Source organism: Pogonomyrmex barbatus, unplaced genomic scaffold (genome assembly GCF_055798465.1).
Source record: "Pogonomyrmex barbatus isolate J1 unplaced genomic scaffold, ASM5579846v1 scaffold4, whole genome shotgun sequence".
NCBI lineage: Eukaryota > Metazoa > Arthropoda > Insecta > Hymenoptera > Formicidae > Pogonomyrmex > Pogonomyrmex barbatus.
In genome coordinates, this window is record NW_028297138.1 from 8,174,915 (window position 1) to 8,191,435 (window position 16,521).

The following is a 16,521-nucleotide window of genomic DNA, read 5'->3' on the forward strand; positions in this document are numbered from 1 at the left end:
CATTTCACAAATACAACGGAATTAAAGTTTCTCTATCCAACCACGTCATTCCACGTCAAACAACGTATTGAAATAAAGCTTCATGTTTTACGGACGATATTTCCCATCCCAATGCGGGGCACATGGTTAACGAACCGTGAGGTAAATGGCGATGTTTAAAACGCCGGATGTTGGTGGCGATGTCGCTAGACTGACGAGACGTCGCGACGCCTCCTATTGCGCTTGCGTTCTTCTTTGTCTTTTCTTTGGTAAACTATTCTTCTCTAAACATTCTGTGATGTCCCTTCCATTAAACCGAACAACATATTTTCAATATAACGTGTAGATTACATCTCTCTACCTCTGAAAAAATTCCAATTCTGGTGCAAAATTATGTGACACTTGCTCTCTCCATTATCTTCATCTTTTTCACTTACAAAAGTTCACATTTGATAATTCTAAATAATTATGCGTATTAATGTTATTATGTATGTGTGTTTTGTTATTTGTTTTTCCTTATCCAAAACTTAATTTCAAACTACTTGATAAAGCTCTCACATATTATAATTTTATTTATGAGAAATTCATCAAATCTTCTATTATAACGGTTCAATCACGTTAACCATCTATTAATTACTACACAGCATTTTCAAATCTCTTAAAAATTAATTACGCATACCAATTATTTTTATTTTTCATGTGATATTTAGATGAAAAGGAACGAAGCAAAAGGCGAACATATCTCTAACATTCTACACAGGTTAAATTAAATTATAATGTATATCGTGATATGCAACGCGTTGTTTGCCGCATAAAGAATTATATGGAATCTTCTTCCTCTCCTTCGTTAACGATAGCATGTAATAATAATTGTGCATAAAGGGAGCTAGTTCAAGAACGAGAGCTTCTAACAAGGACAAATTGTGGTTCCGATTCATCTCCTCCATGCACCGTTATAACGATTGCCTCGGGTTAACGCAAGTTATTCGTCGGTCGCAGCTTGCCGATACTCAGACTCCTAACAGAGATATCGCAATTATTCGTTTATATCGCGCTGAAAAATAATCAGAGCGTTGAGTCGCTCGTAAATGACCTGATATAACGCGAATTACGAGATTGACTTCAATTATCATTGAAGTCATAAAAAGAAAACGGAGTATCGCACGCATCTAAACCGCATCATATCAGCGATGGCGCAGATTATAAATGAAAGTGATACTTAATTAACTCGCTGAGTGAAACGTTACAGATTGCCAATATAAAATTCGACAACGTCATTACGGATTTCGCTAATAGTAAAGGTGTTTACTTTCTTTGCGTAATAGTTACGTAAGATCGATCGATCTATTTACGTAACGTCGATGGTCTTGGATGTAGTTGGCCGATGAGAAATGTTACCATCAAGGAAGTAAGATTACGGAAATCGCGCTCTCTTTCCGTTCACAAGCCGGCTTCTCCTCATCGAGAGAAACCGTGCAATCTCTATACCGTGCATTTCTATGTACGTTTGAATATGAACTGCCTGAGGCAAATACTCGATATTATTTCTTCTAGCAACCTTGACTGTGGAATGATCTACCTTGTACGTCGGGTAAGGAAACCTGACTGGTAGACTGCTAGACATCATTTGACTTTACCTTAGAACATAATATCTAAAGAATATACACCGTGATTTGCCAATTACATTTAACATCAATTTAAACGCAAATTTCTATCGTAATTAATCAATTAATAAATTATATTTTAATATAACAACAACAATTTATGTACAAAACTTTGAGGAAATTAGGAAATAAGCTCCCAGATCTTTCAATCGTTTATTTTCAAAATCTATCAATCGTAAATATCTAGTTTCTACGATTAAATGAGTAATAAAAAATAACAAGAAATATAATTTCATATACTTAAGTAATTTCATGATATCCTACCGTATAATCCTTAAATAGATAATAAGCTTCCTAGTACATCTAGCTTGTGTGTGAAATCGTAACAGCTGTAATGATCGGTTGAGATACTTTCACATGTCGCCTGGTAACCACATTGTAATATGTTCTGCTTAATTTCACAGGAAGTAACTAAGATTCGGTTTATACCGTAGCAGTTATGATAACTCGCAATTGCATTATGTAACAAAATTCAACAAGCCGGTTTCATAAACTTCTAAAGTGACGATTTATTTTCTTGTCATACGCTACGATTGCGCAATGCGGTACAAATCGTTAAACAAGTAAGCAACTTTTACGAATACATGCGAACACTCTCGGAGAAATAATTTTCATTTTCTTAGAATAAAATTCAACTTTACGCAAATACTCTCGCGCGGATGAAAATCGTAAAGGATAAGGTGACGTCAATTTTTACAAAACGCTGTGTTAATAATTTAGTGTTTATTTTGCTAAGACAGCACAGTGTAAAAAAAGAAACATAATTATTATATACAAGAGTATCATTAATATCGATTGATGTCAGACTATTGTCAATGCAGATCGAAGCTGATTTCATGTCCGCCGCCGAATCCGCCGCCGAATCCGCCACCGTGTCCACCTCCGAAACCGCCTCCGCCGAAGCCACCACCGCCTCCATGACCACTCTCCACCAAGACCGGATATGATTCCTTAACGACGACCGGAACCTTGACCGGATAAGGTATTTCCTTGTGTATGGGGTAAGGTACTTTGACGGGTATGCTAACGGGAACGGGCACCTTCACGGGCACCTTTACGGGCACCTTGACGGGTACGGGGACCGGTTTCTCCACGGGGACGTGTACGGTCTTCTCTACCGGGACCGGGTAAGGCTTTGGTACATGGTACGGTACTGGATTGTCCACCGGCACCTTCACCGGTACATGTACAGGTACCGGTACATTTCTCTCAACCGTGTAAGGCACTGGAACTGGGACCGAGACCTCACGATGGATGGTGATGCCGGAAATTCGTCCACCGTCACCGCCGCCGCCGCCGCCTCCGCCAATGCCGCCGCCGCCGCCTCCGCCAATGCCGCCGCCGAATCCTCCGCCGAAATCGTGTCCACCAAAACCACCGCCGCCGCCGCCACCAAAGCCACCATGACCCAGACTCAGTTCCAGCCCGCGCTTGCTCTTGGCATCCTTTGAGTCGACGGCCCCTTTGCTGTCGGACTTCTTGGTCTCAGTGGCCAGAGCCACCGTCGCCACAAGGGCGAGGAGCACGAGGATCTGCGAATAAACGTGTGTTAATTGCGGTTCTTCATGGTCAAGGCTTAGATTAACTTGATTAACTCGAGAAGCTGTGAGAGTCTCGCAGGAATTAATAAAAATTCTACGTCTCATTTGCTATGTAGATTTAACAATTTACGATACAAGAAACCCAAAAAAAAAGTTTATTTGAAAAAAGTTCGATGTGCAACGGAGCTAAGTTAACGAACATCGATAAATGCGAGATACAAACAAAATTAATAGTATCTAATTTCCTAAAAAAAAAAAAAATCTAAACATTTTCCCATTTAAATTTATTGAAATTTCACTTTTTCAAAGAAAAAAAAAATCACACTACGATCTCTATGAATCTAACACTATATCTCAACGGCGAGAAATGTAACACCGTAATCTCACGCCGTCAATACTAAATCCCGACGCGTTTCTCATATATATCGCGCATAATTCCGTGCATAATCCTTTGCCGCGCGAGGCCCTAAAGGTACTCTCGTCAGAGTCCTGTGTACGCGCCGCTGCCAGCGGCGCGAGCTCACCTGCGAAGTGCTCATGGTAGCCTTCGAGAGTGCACACTGAAGTTGCATCGTACCAATCAGCGGCATATATACCGGCACTTTCGCCGTGCTCGCTGGCCCACTCCCCAGAAAATCGCTCGTCCAACGCCGGAACGCCGGCTTTAAGGTGGTGCCGATTGTGCCGCTATCCTGCACAAAACCGTTCAGCATTAAGCCATTTTCCCATGAGCTACTGCCCGGTGAGGTTACTACCGGCCCGGATACGAGCCGCGTAACGTCGCCGCCCCGTCGTTCCGACTACCTGCAGCAATCGCTATTTCCCTCACCAAGGAAGAGCCGCAATTCAAGAGTCCGGAATTGAACTCTTTCGCGTGCCCGGCCCTAATCCGTGCTTTCTTTCTTTCTTTCACCTGGACATCAGAAACGTTACGGGCGTGCCGGACCTGTTCTTTTTTTTTTTCTTTTTTTGCTCGTGACTCGCGTAAATTTTATCGTACATAACGGCGATCGTAGCTCCCAGCGCGTTACACAACGCAGCGCTATTCACCGTCGATGGAAAAATTCAGAAATTTTCGATAATGACAAGCGAGCTAACAAGTAATACGTAAATTGCACCATTTATCAATCGCGATTCCTAAGAAGCAAAATATAATTACCTCTAAAAAATTAAAATTAATAAAATTCACATTTGCAGTAATATTATAATTATTACGGAAGTTTCAAGGAAGCTGTTGTACAGACGTAACAGCCTGTAATGCCCATATTTTCGATCAAGTGGATATGATGGAGGGCGCTCGAATTAAATCTAAACTGACAGCGCGCAATCGGCCACAATCTTAAATTTAATTCGACGGTCCCGGCGACGGTCATTCGTGCGTACGCACACTTTCGAGAAGCATTTTATTGGCACTCATAGAACCTTTCGAATCTCAAGTGACTCCTATGAATATATTCTATTCACCGGGCAATTAATCGCCGCGAACTCGGAAGAAACTTTTCGGCATCGCATAACTCTCGTGAAAACTAAAGCGCGTTATACCACTTCGGGGAACGGGACTTACGTTCGCGTGCGGAAATCGAAATCCTCCTTAATTAATCCACGACCAACTTTACGAGCCAGCTCGATTTCAACGGCTAGCGTCGTATAAAATCTAAGAAGACCCACGAGCATGACAGGATTCCTAGTGTGAAACGACACACATACAAAACGGTGCAGCGATTAGACTTTCTCCGTGTGACACGCACGTCACATATCCCGGCATCATGCTCGATGATCATTTAATTAAAAAGTAAAGTCGTAATATACGTAAAGGAAGTTGCTAACGCGCTACAATGCTCGAACAATGAAGTCGATGGTACACAGAGTGATGACCATGGGAGAGACGGCGTGAAAATTTGTGTTTCAACACGTCGTGAAGCAATCGACGCGATATCGTCGTCTTTTCGATCGCTTTCGTCGAGTTTTACATTCTAGTAATATCTTTTAACACGCAAAGGAATCGAAGGTCTAAACTGGCAATCGACCGCGTCGCTAATAACGTAACGCCTGAATCATTTGATGTCGAAATGAAGGCAATGTTTTTCCCATTTTCCTGATACTATATACTTTGATTTTAATATACAGTTATCAGTTCCTACAAAGAAAGACATATACCGCTTTAAATCACTGACGCAGTAACTTTTTATTAAAACCACTTTCATAATCGATTCATGAATACTTTGGCATTAAACATAACTTTTACTTGTATCATTCTCGGGTGACATTTTATTGGCAACTGGGTGAACTAATGCAATTCTAAGATAAACATGTTTCTGATGACATCTTTGCGAAAGGTCTCACTTACGCGGAATGTTTCATTCGAAAATGATTACCACGCAAGGAATATGCAATTATAGCATTTCATTTAATATACTGATCATATAATTATAGGCTAGATATGATGCGCGATATGCATATTAAATAAATATTTACATTTCGCACAGGCCATCGCAAAGTTTCAATATACTGCAAGCATTTGCATTATTCAGTAAACAGTTGTATCGATTATTTAATGGATCGGTCACTACAGATTTCGTTTAATGAGGATAAGCTCATTACGAATTCATTTGACCGAGTTAAACTTTTATTTAATATGTTGAACTCTCTCGACTAAAATGTATGTGATAATTGAACAATTATATTGCATATAATGCGGTATATGATGTGATAATCTTTACTTCTATAGTTAATTATTAAAATCATAGACCATTTTATATATCTGCCATTACGCTTCGCTTGCTTGTACTGTTAATTTAATTTTCTCTTATCTAAACCCATTATAATTTATTATTAGCTAAATAATTAGAAAAAAATAAGAATAAATTATAGTACCTGCGATACACTTTACTTTTGTTTTAAATTAAAGTGTGCAGGAATGCAAAACAAAAGTAAAATGTGAGTAAAAGAGAGAGTCAAAAATCATTTCTTTAGTAGCCTAATAAAGTATTTTATATTCGGTACAATCTTTTTAGGTTAACCTACTTATAATCTCATTTATAAGCGTCCACTTACGCAAGCGGTTTTTGCCGCTGTTACCTGCGTTCTTTTTATATGTAGTTTTTAATGTTTAATGATTAAATTGCATTTTATCTTATTTCTAAGAGTAATATGTAAACATTTCTATTGGTAATTTAATGATTAAAATAAATGCGGAGGTCTGTTTACTAATCCCAAGGAGTAATTATTAGTAAATATTCATAAAATTAGCCGTGCATAAAATATGTACGCTTACGTTATCGCAACACGATTAGTAAGCGCACAATCAACGAAAAAAAAAAAAGATAAATACAAGCAAACCAAAATTAGTAAACAATTGCAATTAGACATGCAAGGTATGTATCCAGTTCTTTAAAAAAAAACGTTAAAAAAACTCTTCGGGGAACTAAAGATCCCTTTCATCTTTTTAGGGCGCAAATTACGTTTGTGTGTTCGATGAGGATGTTGTGGGAGTGGAAAAGGCGTAACTGGAAAACGGCTTGATAAACACCTTGAGCGAAAACATCTATCCATATATTCATGAGAACCGCGGTCTGGTCGACTCCAAAGCCTTTCCCATTATTGCATAAAGTTACGCTTGCGGTTGGTGAAGCAGAAATGCAGACTACGCGAATCCCGCTGCCGACAACGTCCGCCCGCACTGTCGTCTCGTAACGCGCGAGAATCCACTGGTGCACTTAGGACGCATTTATACACCACCGTTACCGTCCTCCCTCGCGGTCTAAAGTTCAAACAACTTAAAACTCCGAAAAAAAAATAATTCCACCGAGATGAGGGTCGTCAATTGAAAGTTTGTGTCGCGCGACTTCGGGAATAGCTTCAGGGATGCCTCCTCGCGCAAAATCAATTCGCATAAATATAAACGAAGTCACTTTAAAAAAAAAAAGATATCACGTTGATTAAATTTATAACGTCAACTCTATGATTTTAACGAATTTTTGGCGAGGAAAAGGTGCACACTAGATGCAGAAATTTAAGTTGACATTAGACGCAGGTGCTAACGTGCAAAGGATAAATCTGCATATATACGCATACATAAGCTTGGTTTGCGTATGAGATCAAATGCAGCTTTCGTGGTGGTCTTGCGAAAAAGCTTTCTAAGCGAGATTTGTCAAAAGAAAGCGTCAAAATTTATATAATTGCGGCCCATAAATATCGGGAGATTGGTAGAAAGTGTATAACCGCTGGGATCGCCAGCTTCGATATAAACACGTATCGTTTGCATTATATCCGGCAAATATAATCGACTGGCTTATTTCGCGAAGTTCCGTATACGTAATGTTATTACAATCATTCGAACAGAAAAGAAAAAAGAAACAAGCTAAAGTTTTCACCGCGATAGATTTAATCTGGTATTCGTATAGCGAGTAGGCTCAACAGTTTCCTGACGTTATTCTTGCTGCAGGAAGACTTTCGAGCAAATAACTTTGCAATTAAAATCGCGCGGTTCGTATATGTAATTTAGAACGTAATAACATTTTGCGCAAAAGCACTTATGACACAATAAGTGCACAGAGAAGTTGACCTGGGAAAAAAACTAAAGCATTATGTGAATGTACTAAGCATCGCGATTAAACGAACAACATTTATATAAAAAAGCTGTATCTTTACTTTGTAATAAAGTCGTTTCAATCAAATATATTACAGATATTAAAATATCAGTAATATATTGTACGTACGTATTAGTTTTAATATAGCATATTATATAAATATAACTATCATATACACATAATGTAATTAATGTGTATATCAATGTACAAATATCATAAATAATAATTTTAATTTACTATATATGTTATACTGAAATATACATACAACACAAACAGCAATCAGTAATAGTCGAGCGATTTACACGCGGCTGTCGCCATTGCTCGCTAAAAACATATACAAATAATCGATTTAAAGTAAGTAAGTAAATACCACAGAAAATTAACCATCTCCGCGTCAGCGGGTGTCATTAGTTTTAAATTCAATGAATTAGACTTGCGGCTTTAGAAATTAATGGATCGCCGTCACGCACGCTCGCGCAATTGTCAATTAGCCAGAAGCGATGTTTCAGCTAATTAACGCTCGCCACTTCACTCTTTATGGTAGAGATTTTGCCATTATCACTCAATATACGATTTACAATAAATACCTTTCAAGAGAACCTTTCAAAGGGAAATTTCGCAGCAAATATATGCTAAGAAAACCAATTTTCAGCAAGTTGCTACTAAAAGACACTGCGCGACAAAACTCTCAAGTAGAAAGAAAACCTCGATCGATGCTTTCGATACGTCTAAAATCGTTGAATGTTGGATTTCAGGATCGTGTCGGAAAACAGTAGCGCGAGCAGATTGTGGTCTCTTGTGAATCACTATAAATTCATCGAAAACGATTTAATCCCCAGGTATAGGTCAAGTGGAAACTATCGCATACATCGCCCCCTCGATTTTCGCTGCGGTTCAATCGACGGCCAATCGAGAGGGAGGGAAACGCTCGGCCTCTCGAAACACGTTCCTATCCGGCTAGAAGTCAAATCAATATTTTCGGATTCAAATATGGAAATCCAAATTCAGATATATGGAAATTTATTCGTACCGATAACCTTGATAAACCGTGGATACGCGAGTATTCTTCGAACCGAGATCGAGGTACAAAGTCATTCCGAGATTAACTGTACCCGCGGGAGATACGTGTGATGAACCAAAAATCGAAGCCGCCATTATACATTAAGTGAAACCGAGTTTCTACGTTCACGACGAAAACCATTTCCGGTGCGCAAGAATTTTATCCGGTCGCGTTAACGAGTTCCAACAACTTCTTATTAAAACGACGGTACCAACATCTTCAAATCATTCTCTTTAATTTCACGGCTAGTGACGACGGCTATCTTCTTCTTGGCGACAAATGTCGCGGCACACGAAATTGTAGAAAAGAGATAATACGCCGGCTGAACGTGCTATGACTATGGAAATGAGGCGAGTATATTAAATTCGAACAAGTTGAGACCAAATGCAAATGTTTCAACGCGTTCGTATATCCGGCACGAGTAGCGAGAAGAAGGCAAATAAGGGAGAGTACTTTCATGTCGAAAAATTTCAATTCTTTCTTCTCGAATTAATTGAGCCTTTAATATTTATGAAGTTCTTGAAGGCGTAAAAATACAGAAGAATACTAGCAACCAAATTATATTATATATCATATATAATAAAAGATCGAGTACCGATTGTGTAATCATATTGTTGCTGTAATGTCATTATCAGTTTGTGTGTTTAAAATTTTTACAATAATATGTGCGTTACAAAAAACATCCAATAAAATGTATTAATAAAATTAAACGTTGATTAAAATTTTAAGAATTATATAGGAAACTCTTTTTATAAAAGAAATATATAAAAAATAATTAAATTAATATTTTTTATATCAGATTATGTTTTATAAAGTGTTAAAATGTTGTAAATGAAAAAATATTGTATATTTAATACATATAATTATTGTTAAAATAAAACAAATTTAATTTTTGAAATATAAATATTTCAAATAAAGTATAAAAATAAAAGTATAAATTAATAATTTAAGAAGTCAGTTGTAGACGATTTATATTTTTCTTTGTTTGCTTATACATATTGCTATTGCAAAGTTTATGCGAGGTCACGCAAGCGTATCGAGTAGTACAGATTTTTTTTTCGAGTTTCATCGTAGAAACGCGTTTCTGTCTCGAATTAAACGAACTCGAAAATGCGACGAGACGGTTAAGAAAAACAAAGAGAAAACAGATGCGAAGACAAAGGCAGACGGAGAAAAGCGTCGTCTGCGAAGGCGCGTTGTCTTCCTTTCCTCCTGTTAACTTCCTACCCGTCGACAATTTCATCGGCACGCTCGAGTTGCTCAGCGGACACACCGTTGCGTCCTCTATAAAAGCGAGGGTAGACCATGGCGGTACCAGTGTGCTCACTGTCGACCAACATGAACGGCACCGACAAGCTGAAAGTGAGTAGCTCCAATAAGATAGCCGCTCGAATCGCCGTTTGTAGAAACAAGATCCACATTTAGCCGAGTGCAACGCGTCGCAGACGCGATCTCTCATTTCTAAACGACAGCCTCACTTTCCTAATAAATACCATAAAATAGTCATAAAACTAAATTTTGCGAATTTCTACATCACATTTCAAGCTCGAAGTCGTTAAAAATTCCATTAAATATTCACTGATTCACTTTCATTGTCGATATATAAATTGTATTTATAAATTTCACCATCAAATTTTAATAGCATAAAGTTTCAGCGTACAGTTATATGTTTTAAATATATGCTCTAAATTTATTAAATAAATTCCATTTTGTTTCCAAATTTATCGATATTTCAAAAAGATCTCTGAAAATATATTTTTCAAATTTATTATTTTTTTAAAAATGTATTTAACGTTTTTCACACCATGCTGAAGAAATATCACAAATAAAAATTATTAATATTTTTTAGATGTATTTGATTGTATGATTTTTTTATGTAGAGAATTTGTATTATTTAGTTAAAATGATAAAACTAATTTCACATAAAATCAAAATTGCAACAAGGTAAAATCAAGTTTTGCAAACATTAACATCCCGGAAAAAATTAAGATATAAAATAAACTACAACAAAGCTTATATTTTACATACGTTATTTGAATTTTACGATCACTTGTTGAAAGATTTATCAAAAATCAAAGCGATTTATTCATTTCTTTGCTTTCGACAGGTGATATTCCTATGCGGCCTAGTATTATCGGTCGTAGCCGAGGAGGCGAAGAAGACCGAATCTAGCGCTAAGCCCAAGGATGAAAAGTCAAAGCGCGGACTGGAGCTGAGTCTGGGTGATCATGGTGGTTTCGGCGGGGGTGATTTCGGCGGTGGATTCGGAGGTGGTCTGGGCGGCGGCCACGAGATAATCTCCACTGATCACATCAAGGCGGTGACGGTCACAAAGCACGTACCGGTACCGCACCCATATCCGGTGGAGGTCACGAAGCAAGTGCCCTACCCGGTGAAGGTACCGGTTAAAGTACCTGTCGATCGTCCATATCCGGTCCACGTACCGCAACCTTACCCGGTGGAAGTCACGAAACATGTGCCCTACCCGGTGGAAAAACCGGTGCCCTATCCAATCAAGGTGCCCGTGAAGGTGCCCATCAAGGTGCCCTATCCGGTCAAGGTACCAGTCAAGGTCCCAGTCGAGGTGGCAAAACCAGTGCCCTATCCGATCAAGGTACCCGTGGTCGTCAAGGAGCCCGTACCCGTGATCGTTAAGGGTCACGATGATGGCGGTTTCGGCGGCGGTGACTTCGGCGGCGGATTTGGTGGCCACGACTTTGGCGGCGGTGATTTCGGCGGATTTGGGCATCATTGAAAAAATTATCGCGAGAAAAAACGAAAGCATCGTCGTCTTCCCTATTTGTTTGACGGTAATCGGCTCGCGGTGCGAGACCGGGAGAGCTATTCGAGGAATCGTGGGATCCAGGAGCGACCGGCGAAAACTGCCACATCGTTCTAAAGGAGTCAAATACGATGCAAATATTGTATTCATTGTGATCCTACCCTCGAATTGTACTATACACCATGTAAATGTAAAAACGAATAAAGTATTTTTTTTACGTAACGATTGCTTATGAAACACTCGAGTGATGATCGATGTGGGGCTGGGAGAGGAGGCGGCAGAGAGACGTATTAGCCGCGGACGCGTTATGCGATTATGAAGAATTGCGAGGAAACTTTCACTCTTGATATTACGCGAGTTGTGCCAAGAGAGGTACACCTGTTTCACCATATAGGAGGCATATATGTGCCGCAGATAGAAAACGCGTCACTCGTAGGAATCGTTAAAGATAAATGGGACTGGGAAAGGGACCGGGGGGAGAAGGGGAAAGCGTAAATGTCAGAGTGTGCGAAAATCGGCGCGGTAAATATCCGCGAATATCCTCTCGCCACTCACTCCTTCAGAAATTAATCTCGCGGACAATTTCGACACGCATCACGCGCTATCGTGCACGACGTATGCGCGCCTTGCGCCATAAGGATTCGGCTCGGTGCGACTACGTCATTAGGCCGTCAACTGCGTCGTTTGAGGCTTTTCAGGGCTTTCCATCGATCATTCCTAGGTAGCATGTAAAAATCGGAAGGGGCTGTTGCCAAACCAATTTCGAAACACTACGCACAAACGTGTTTACGACATCTGTCTGATATTTATCAAAATTTATAGATAAATACACATATCTTAGATAGCTGTTTTTCCATGCGAGTTTGCTTTAACTATGTGTGCATAATGTGTTCCGAAATATCGTAATTTTTTAAATTATATCACGCACATAAATACTTCTAATGTGAATTAGCATGGAAATCGTTAAATAATCGGTTTTAATATATGTACATCAGAAACAGCCTATGAATTGTAAAATATTAAGCCTCCCATTTTATTCGATTGCATTTAATACCATATTTTATTAATCGTAAACATATTTGTGCTTCCGAGATATTTGAGAAATGTATATAAATTATGTTCAAATGACGGTAAATGTAGATTTAGCGTAGGCTATGGGCAATTTCGTTGTTGTACATTTTTCAATTTAATGACCGACCACCAATCTAATTAGACTCTAATGCAAGATATAGCTAGATTATTCTTAATTTAATCGGCATCGTTAGAAGTCAATAGACTTCCTCACATTCTTTTCCGTAAAAGTTGCCGTACGTGAATAATGTAGCGCCCCGTTTACACTTTCGTTTTCCAGTTTCATATCACGTCCAAATTTTCCCGTGCGCGGTGCATTGTTGTGTCCATCTTACCTGTACGATTACAGCTAACTCTATAATAACAGGACGCACACCTAATTGCCTCCCACGGTTATAGACCGTCTCGGCTACGCGAGTTCCATCGCCTACATGCATCTTATGTACCATTATGTACGACCTATCTTGCGGTGGCGCGATTCGTCCCGACGATAGAATGTCTCGTTAATATGCGGTTACACCGCGCGTAAACCGAGTGGGCTCGAGAGACAACAAGCCGCACAAGAGATATACAAGCTCGACATCGGCTGAGTGCGGCGGCTCTCCTCCTTTTCTCTTACTTTCGTCCCGATATCGTATGATCGAGTAGCGGCGTCGTTTCACCACACCCCAGAACTCACTTCCGCATGCTGAGTCCGCTTCCGCTGTGCATACTAGGCTAGAAACTGAAAGCGGCTGGCGTGGTAGCACCCGAGCGATCTTAAAATCCAAGGAAGTCGGGACGAGGGAGATCGTCACGTATTTGCTCGTTTCGTAGACATCGAGAAATGCCGACCGACCGAAATGTGCAATTTGGCAAAAGCCTAATCCTGAGAAAAATGTCTGATCGGAAATGGACAAATCAGAAAATTCAGATTATATCAATCAGAATTCTTGTTACCTCAACTAAAATTATAGTAGGTTTAAGCAGAAATTTAGCAGATTTAAGCAATTCTGTTTTGTCCATTTTCTAACAGAAATTCCAATTAATCCAGCCAAACATTTTTCTCAGTGTAAGGAACGGAATACGCCTTCGTTTAGGTGCCGCAACGAGCGATACGTTCGTCAGGCAAACTGAACTTTATTAGCATCGTTACAATCGCGAATTGATTAGTCATGAAACGGCAAGACGTTCAATATCGCGCATGTAATCGATTAGACAAATGTGAAAACCGACAAACATCGTTCTGGCAGACGTTGAGTGAAGCCTCGACTAAATTTATCTTCTTGCGAGTGTGCAAAAGTGTTACACGCTGATCGAGACACGCTGTCGGTCGATGAGCAAATCCCGGGTTATCTAACACGCTGCGTGCCAGGTAATCATAGTTAATAGCCTAGGAAGTTCGCGCATAAAAGGGAAAAGAGATTTCTTCGGCCAGTCGCGAAATGTGCATACGCGAATAAACCGAGGTGCATACATTACATTTATAAACATTCAATACCCGATGCGGAGTTATATAATAAGCGTATGTAAATGCATAGTGACTATGTCGTTTCGTTTAACTATGACGCAATTCTCTTCAACAAGCGGCGAATCATTCAAGAAAAGCGCGCGATTGCTCCTTCAGTATTCTCGAACTATTGTAAAACTGTAGTATAATAATCGTAATAAATTGTAATCATAAAGACGTATAATTTTACCAAGATGATAATCAAAAGTGCATAAGTATATCAAGAATGTATTATATATGTTTATCGAACTTTTGCATTAGTTTTGTTTTAATTCATACAAAGTACGAAAATCATATTTTTAGATTATTTTATAAAAATATATTATATCGATGAAATTACATTTTGAAATTATTTCTTGAAATGTTTTAAATTAGATTTTGAATACGATATTTAAATAAAACTATATATGCACGCGCCTTGACATCTCGATTATGTTATGCAAGATATGTTTTTCATGTTACGTTTCAGGGTACCATGACTTGGCTCCAGCATCAATCTCGATGAATATCTGCTTCAGAACTTAGGAAAGATACGTAACGAGGGCATTGACATCGACAATATTAATTCCGAATTGTCAATATCGGCAATATTAATTCCGAATTGAAAGATAACGTTACATCAAGCAAATTTCTATCGTGATAGACGCAACTAGAAGCACAATGCTCATTTATGATATAAATATGTGGCGTGGAACCGTGATTTTACGTAGTGATTTTGCGCGAGCGTGATATCCGATCGTTCTTTTTTATGAACGTTCGTTACGTTGCAATCGTGCTGTTAATAAGATTCCAGACAGTGATCTTATCGCGCTCAATTAGAGAAATCTCATGGGCGGAGAAGCGACGCGGCTGAGTGAGGCAGAAAACGATGTTGCGCTCCATGCACTTTCGCGACTGCCATATTTCCTTATCCTTCCGTGAAAAATGCGTATCGCATAAACGCACTGATATTGTAGCGTACAATTGCAATTTGGCGATACTACAATTAGCATGCATATTTTATGTTAAACGCAATTTTACGTTAAAAGACCTGATATGAACTTTAAATTTCAAGATATAATTTATCGCGTACTAATAACAGTTTGACATAATTATACAGAATCTAAAAATTATATTTTGCAATGTTCAAATTTTTAATGGAATTATACAAAATATACATTATTCGATATATTTTATCGAATGGTATAAAGATATCAGAATTCTTTCTATCGCGCACCTCGATAATCCCACTTGTTTGCACAAAGAAATGATCATCGATGTAATGTTAATATTGATATTGTCAACAATGTAGAAAGTTTGCGTTTTACTGGTAAAACTATGCCTTCGTAGTAAGATAACTAAAGAAAAGTTCGCGATCTCAAAAGAAGGAATTCCAAAGTACCGATCAAAGAAAGGGCAAATATCAAATGTGCATTTTGCTTTTCGTGAACAAAAAATTGTTTCAATAGTAATTTGATTAATGGAACATGTTAATAAATAATAATGGTATTAAAAGATATCACTTGTTTAATTTGTTTATAATTTGTTTATAACAGAATTGTTCTCTGATAATATGTAAAACCTAATTACTACATTTTTTACAATTTTTTTTTATTTCCTGCTAATTATGTGTCTCTCAAAATAAAAACGCAGTAAAATTTGCAAGAAACGCAATTAATTAACATCATTTTAATAATAACATTTATAGTATTAGCGAATTATCTTTATTCCATGAATGCACTTAATTAAATAATTATGCAATCATTGACATTATGTTTATATTTGTTTTATTATAGAAATTCAATCGCGCACATCATGGATATACCTTTTGTTCTTCCTTTTACTTATTGTCACAAATGACTTCTCATTTGAATATTTATCTTGTAGCAAACATGATGTCTTCATACATTACAAGTGGAATACAAATATTCTCTTGTTGTAGATTATATATAATGTATATTAATACGAAATATCTATTCTAAAAATTTAAAAGAACGTGTGTTAAGCTTTCATTCTGTGGATTATAATTTATTATATTATATTATTTCGTATAATATTCTCTTTGCAATAAATACAGTAACTATTTATAAAAATAAATCAATATCTTAGTCTGTTATTACAATTAAAAGTAATTGATCATAGCTAAATTGCACGTTAATTCTTGTACGTGCGAAATGGTAATAAATCCGAGGTTAGCCGAGCGGCCAAGTAAATTGCCACGCTATCGATCCAAAATACGAAGGTAATAACCCTAAAGAGTGAAAAGAGCGCATGGACGATAATAAATCGGTATAATTGGACGGTTCTAATTGGCTCGCAATTCAAGGTAATCTACGATATTTTTGCATAGCCGCACCGAAATTCTTA

The 16,521-nt window shown here is 38.2% G+C and overlaps 2 protein-coding genes across 3 annotated transcripts; one reads left to right on the forward strand and one right to left on the reverse strand.

Moving 5' to 3' along the window:
- Positions 1–2,346: 2,346 nt before the first annotated feature.
- Positions 2,347–3,812, reverse strand: LOC105425707 (uncharacterized). Of its 2 annotated transcripts, XM_011636583.2 has the most exons (3): positions 3,709–3,812; positions 3,037–3,175; positions 2,347–2,943 (listed from the first exon to the last, which is right to left on the reverse strand). In XM_011636583.2, the coding sequence occupies exons 1-3, from the start codon at positions 3,772–3,774 to the stop codon at positions 2,456–2,458; spliced, it is 693 nt and encodes a 230-aa protein (XP_011634885.2). In that variant the 5' UTR covers positions 3,775–3,812; the 3' UTR covers positions 2,347–2,455. The 2 variants fall into 2 exon arrangements, with proteins under 2 accessions (XP_011634885.2, XP_011634884.2); XM_011636582.2 differs by having other exon boundaries at positions 2,347–3,175.
- A 6,240-nt stretch (positions 3,813–10,052) lies between these two features.
- Positions 10,053–11,837, forward strand: LOC105425706 (uncharacterized). The gene is made up of 2 exons (XM_011636580.3): positions 10,053–10,195; positions 10,941–11,837. The coding sequence occupies exons 1-2, from the start codon at positions 10,139–10,141 to the stop codon at positions 11,586–11,588; spliced, it is 705 nt and encodes a 234-aa protein (XP_011634882.2). The 5' UTR covers positions 10,053–10,138; the 3' UTR covers positions 11,589–11,837.
- Positions 11,838–16,521: the final 4,684 nt, after the last annotated feature.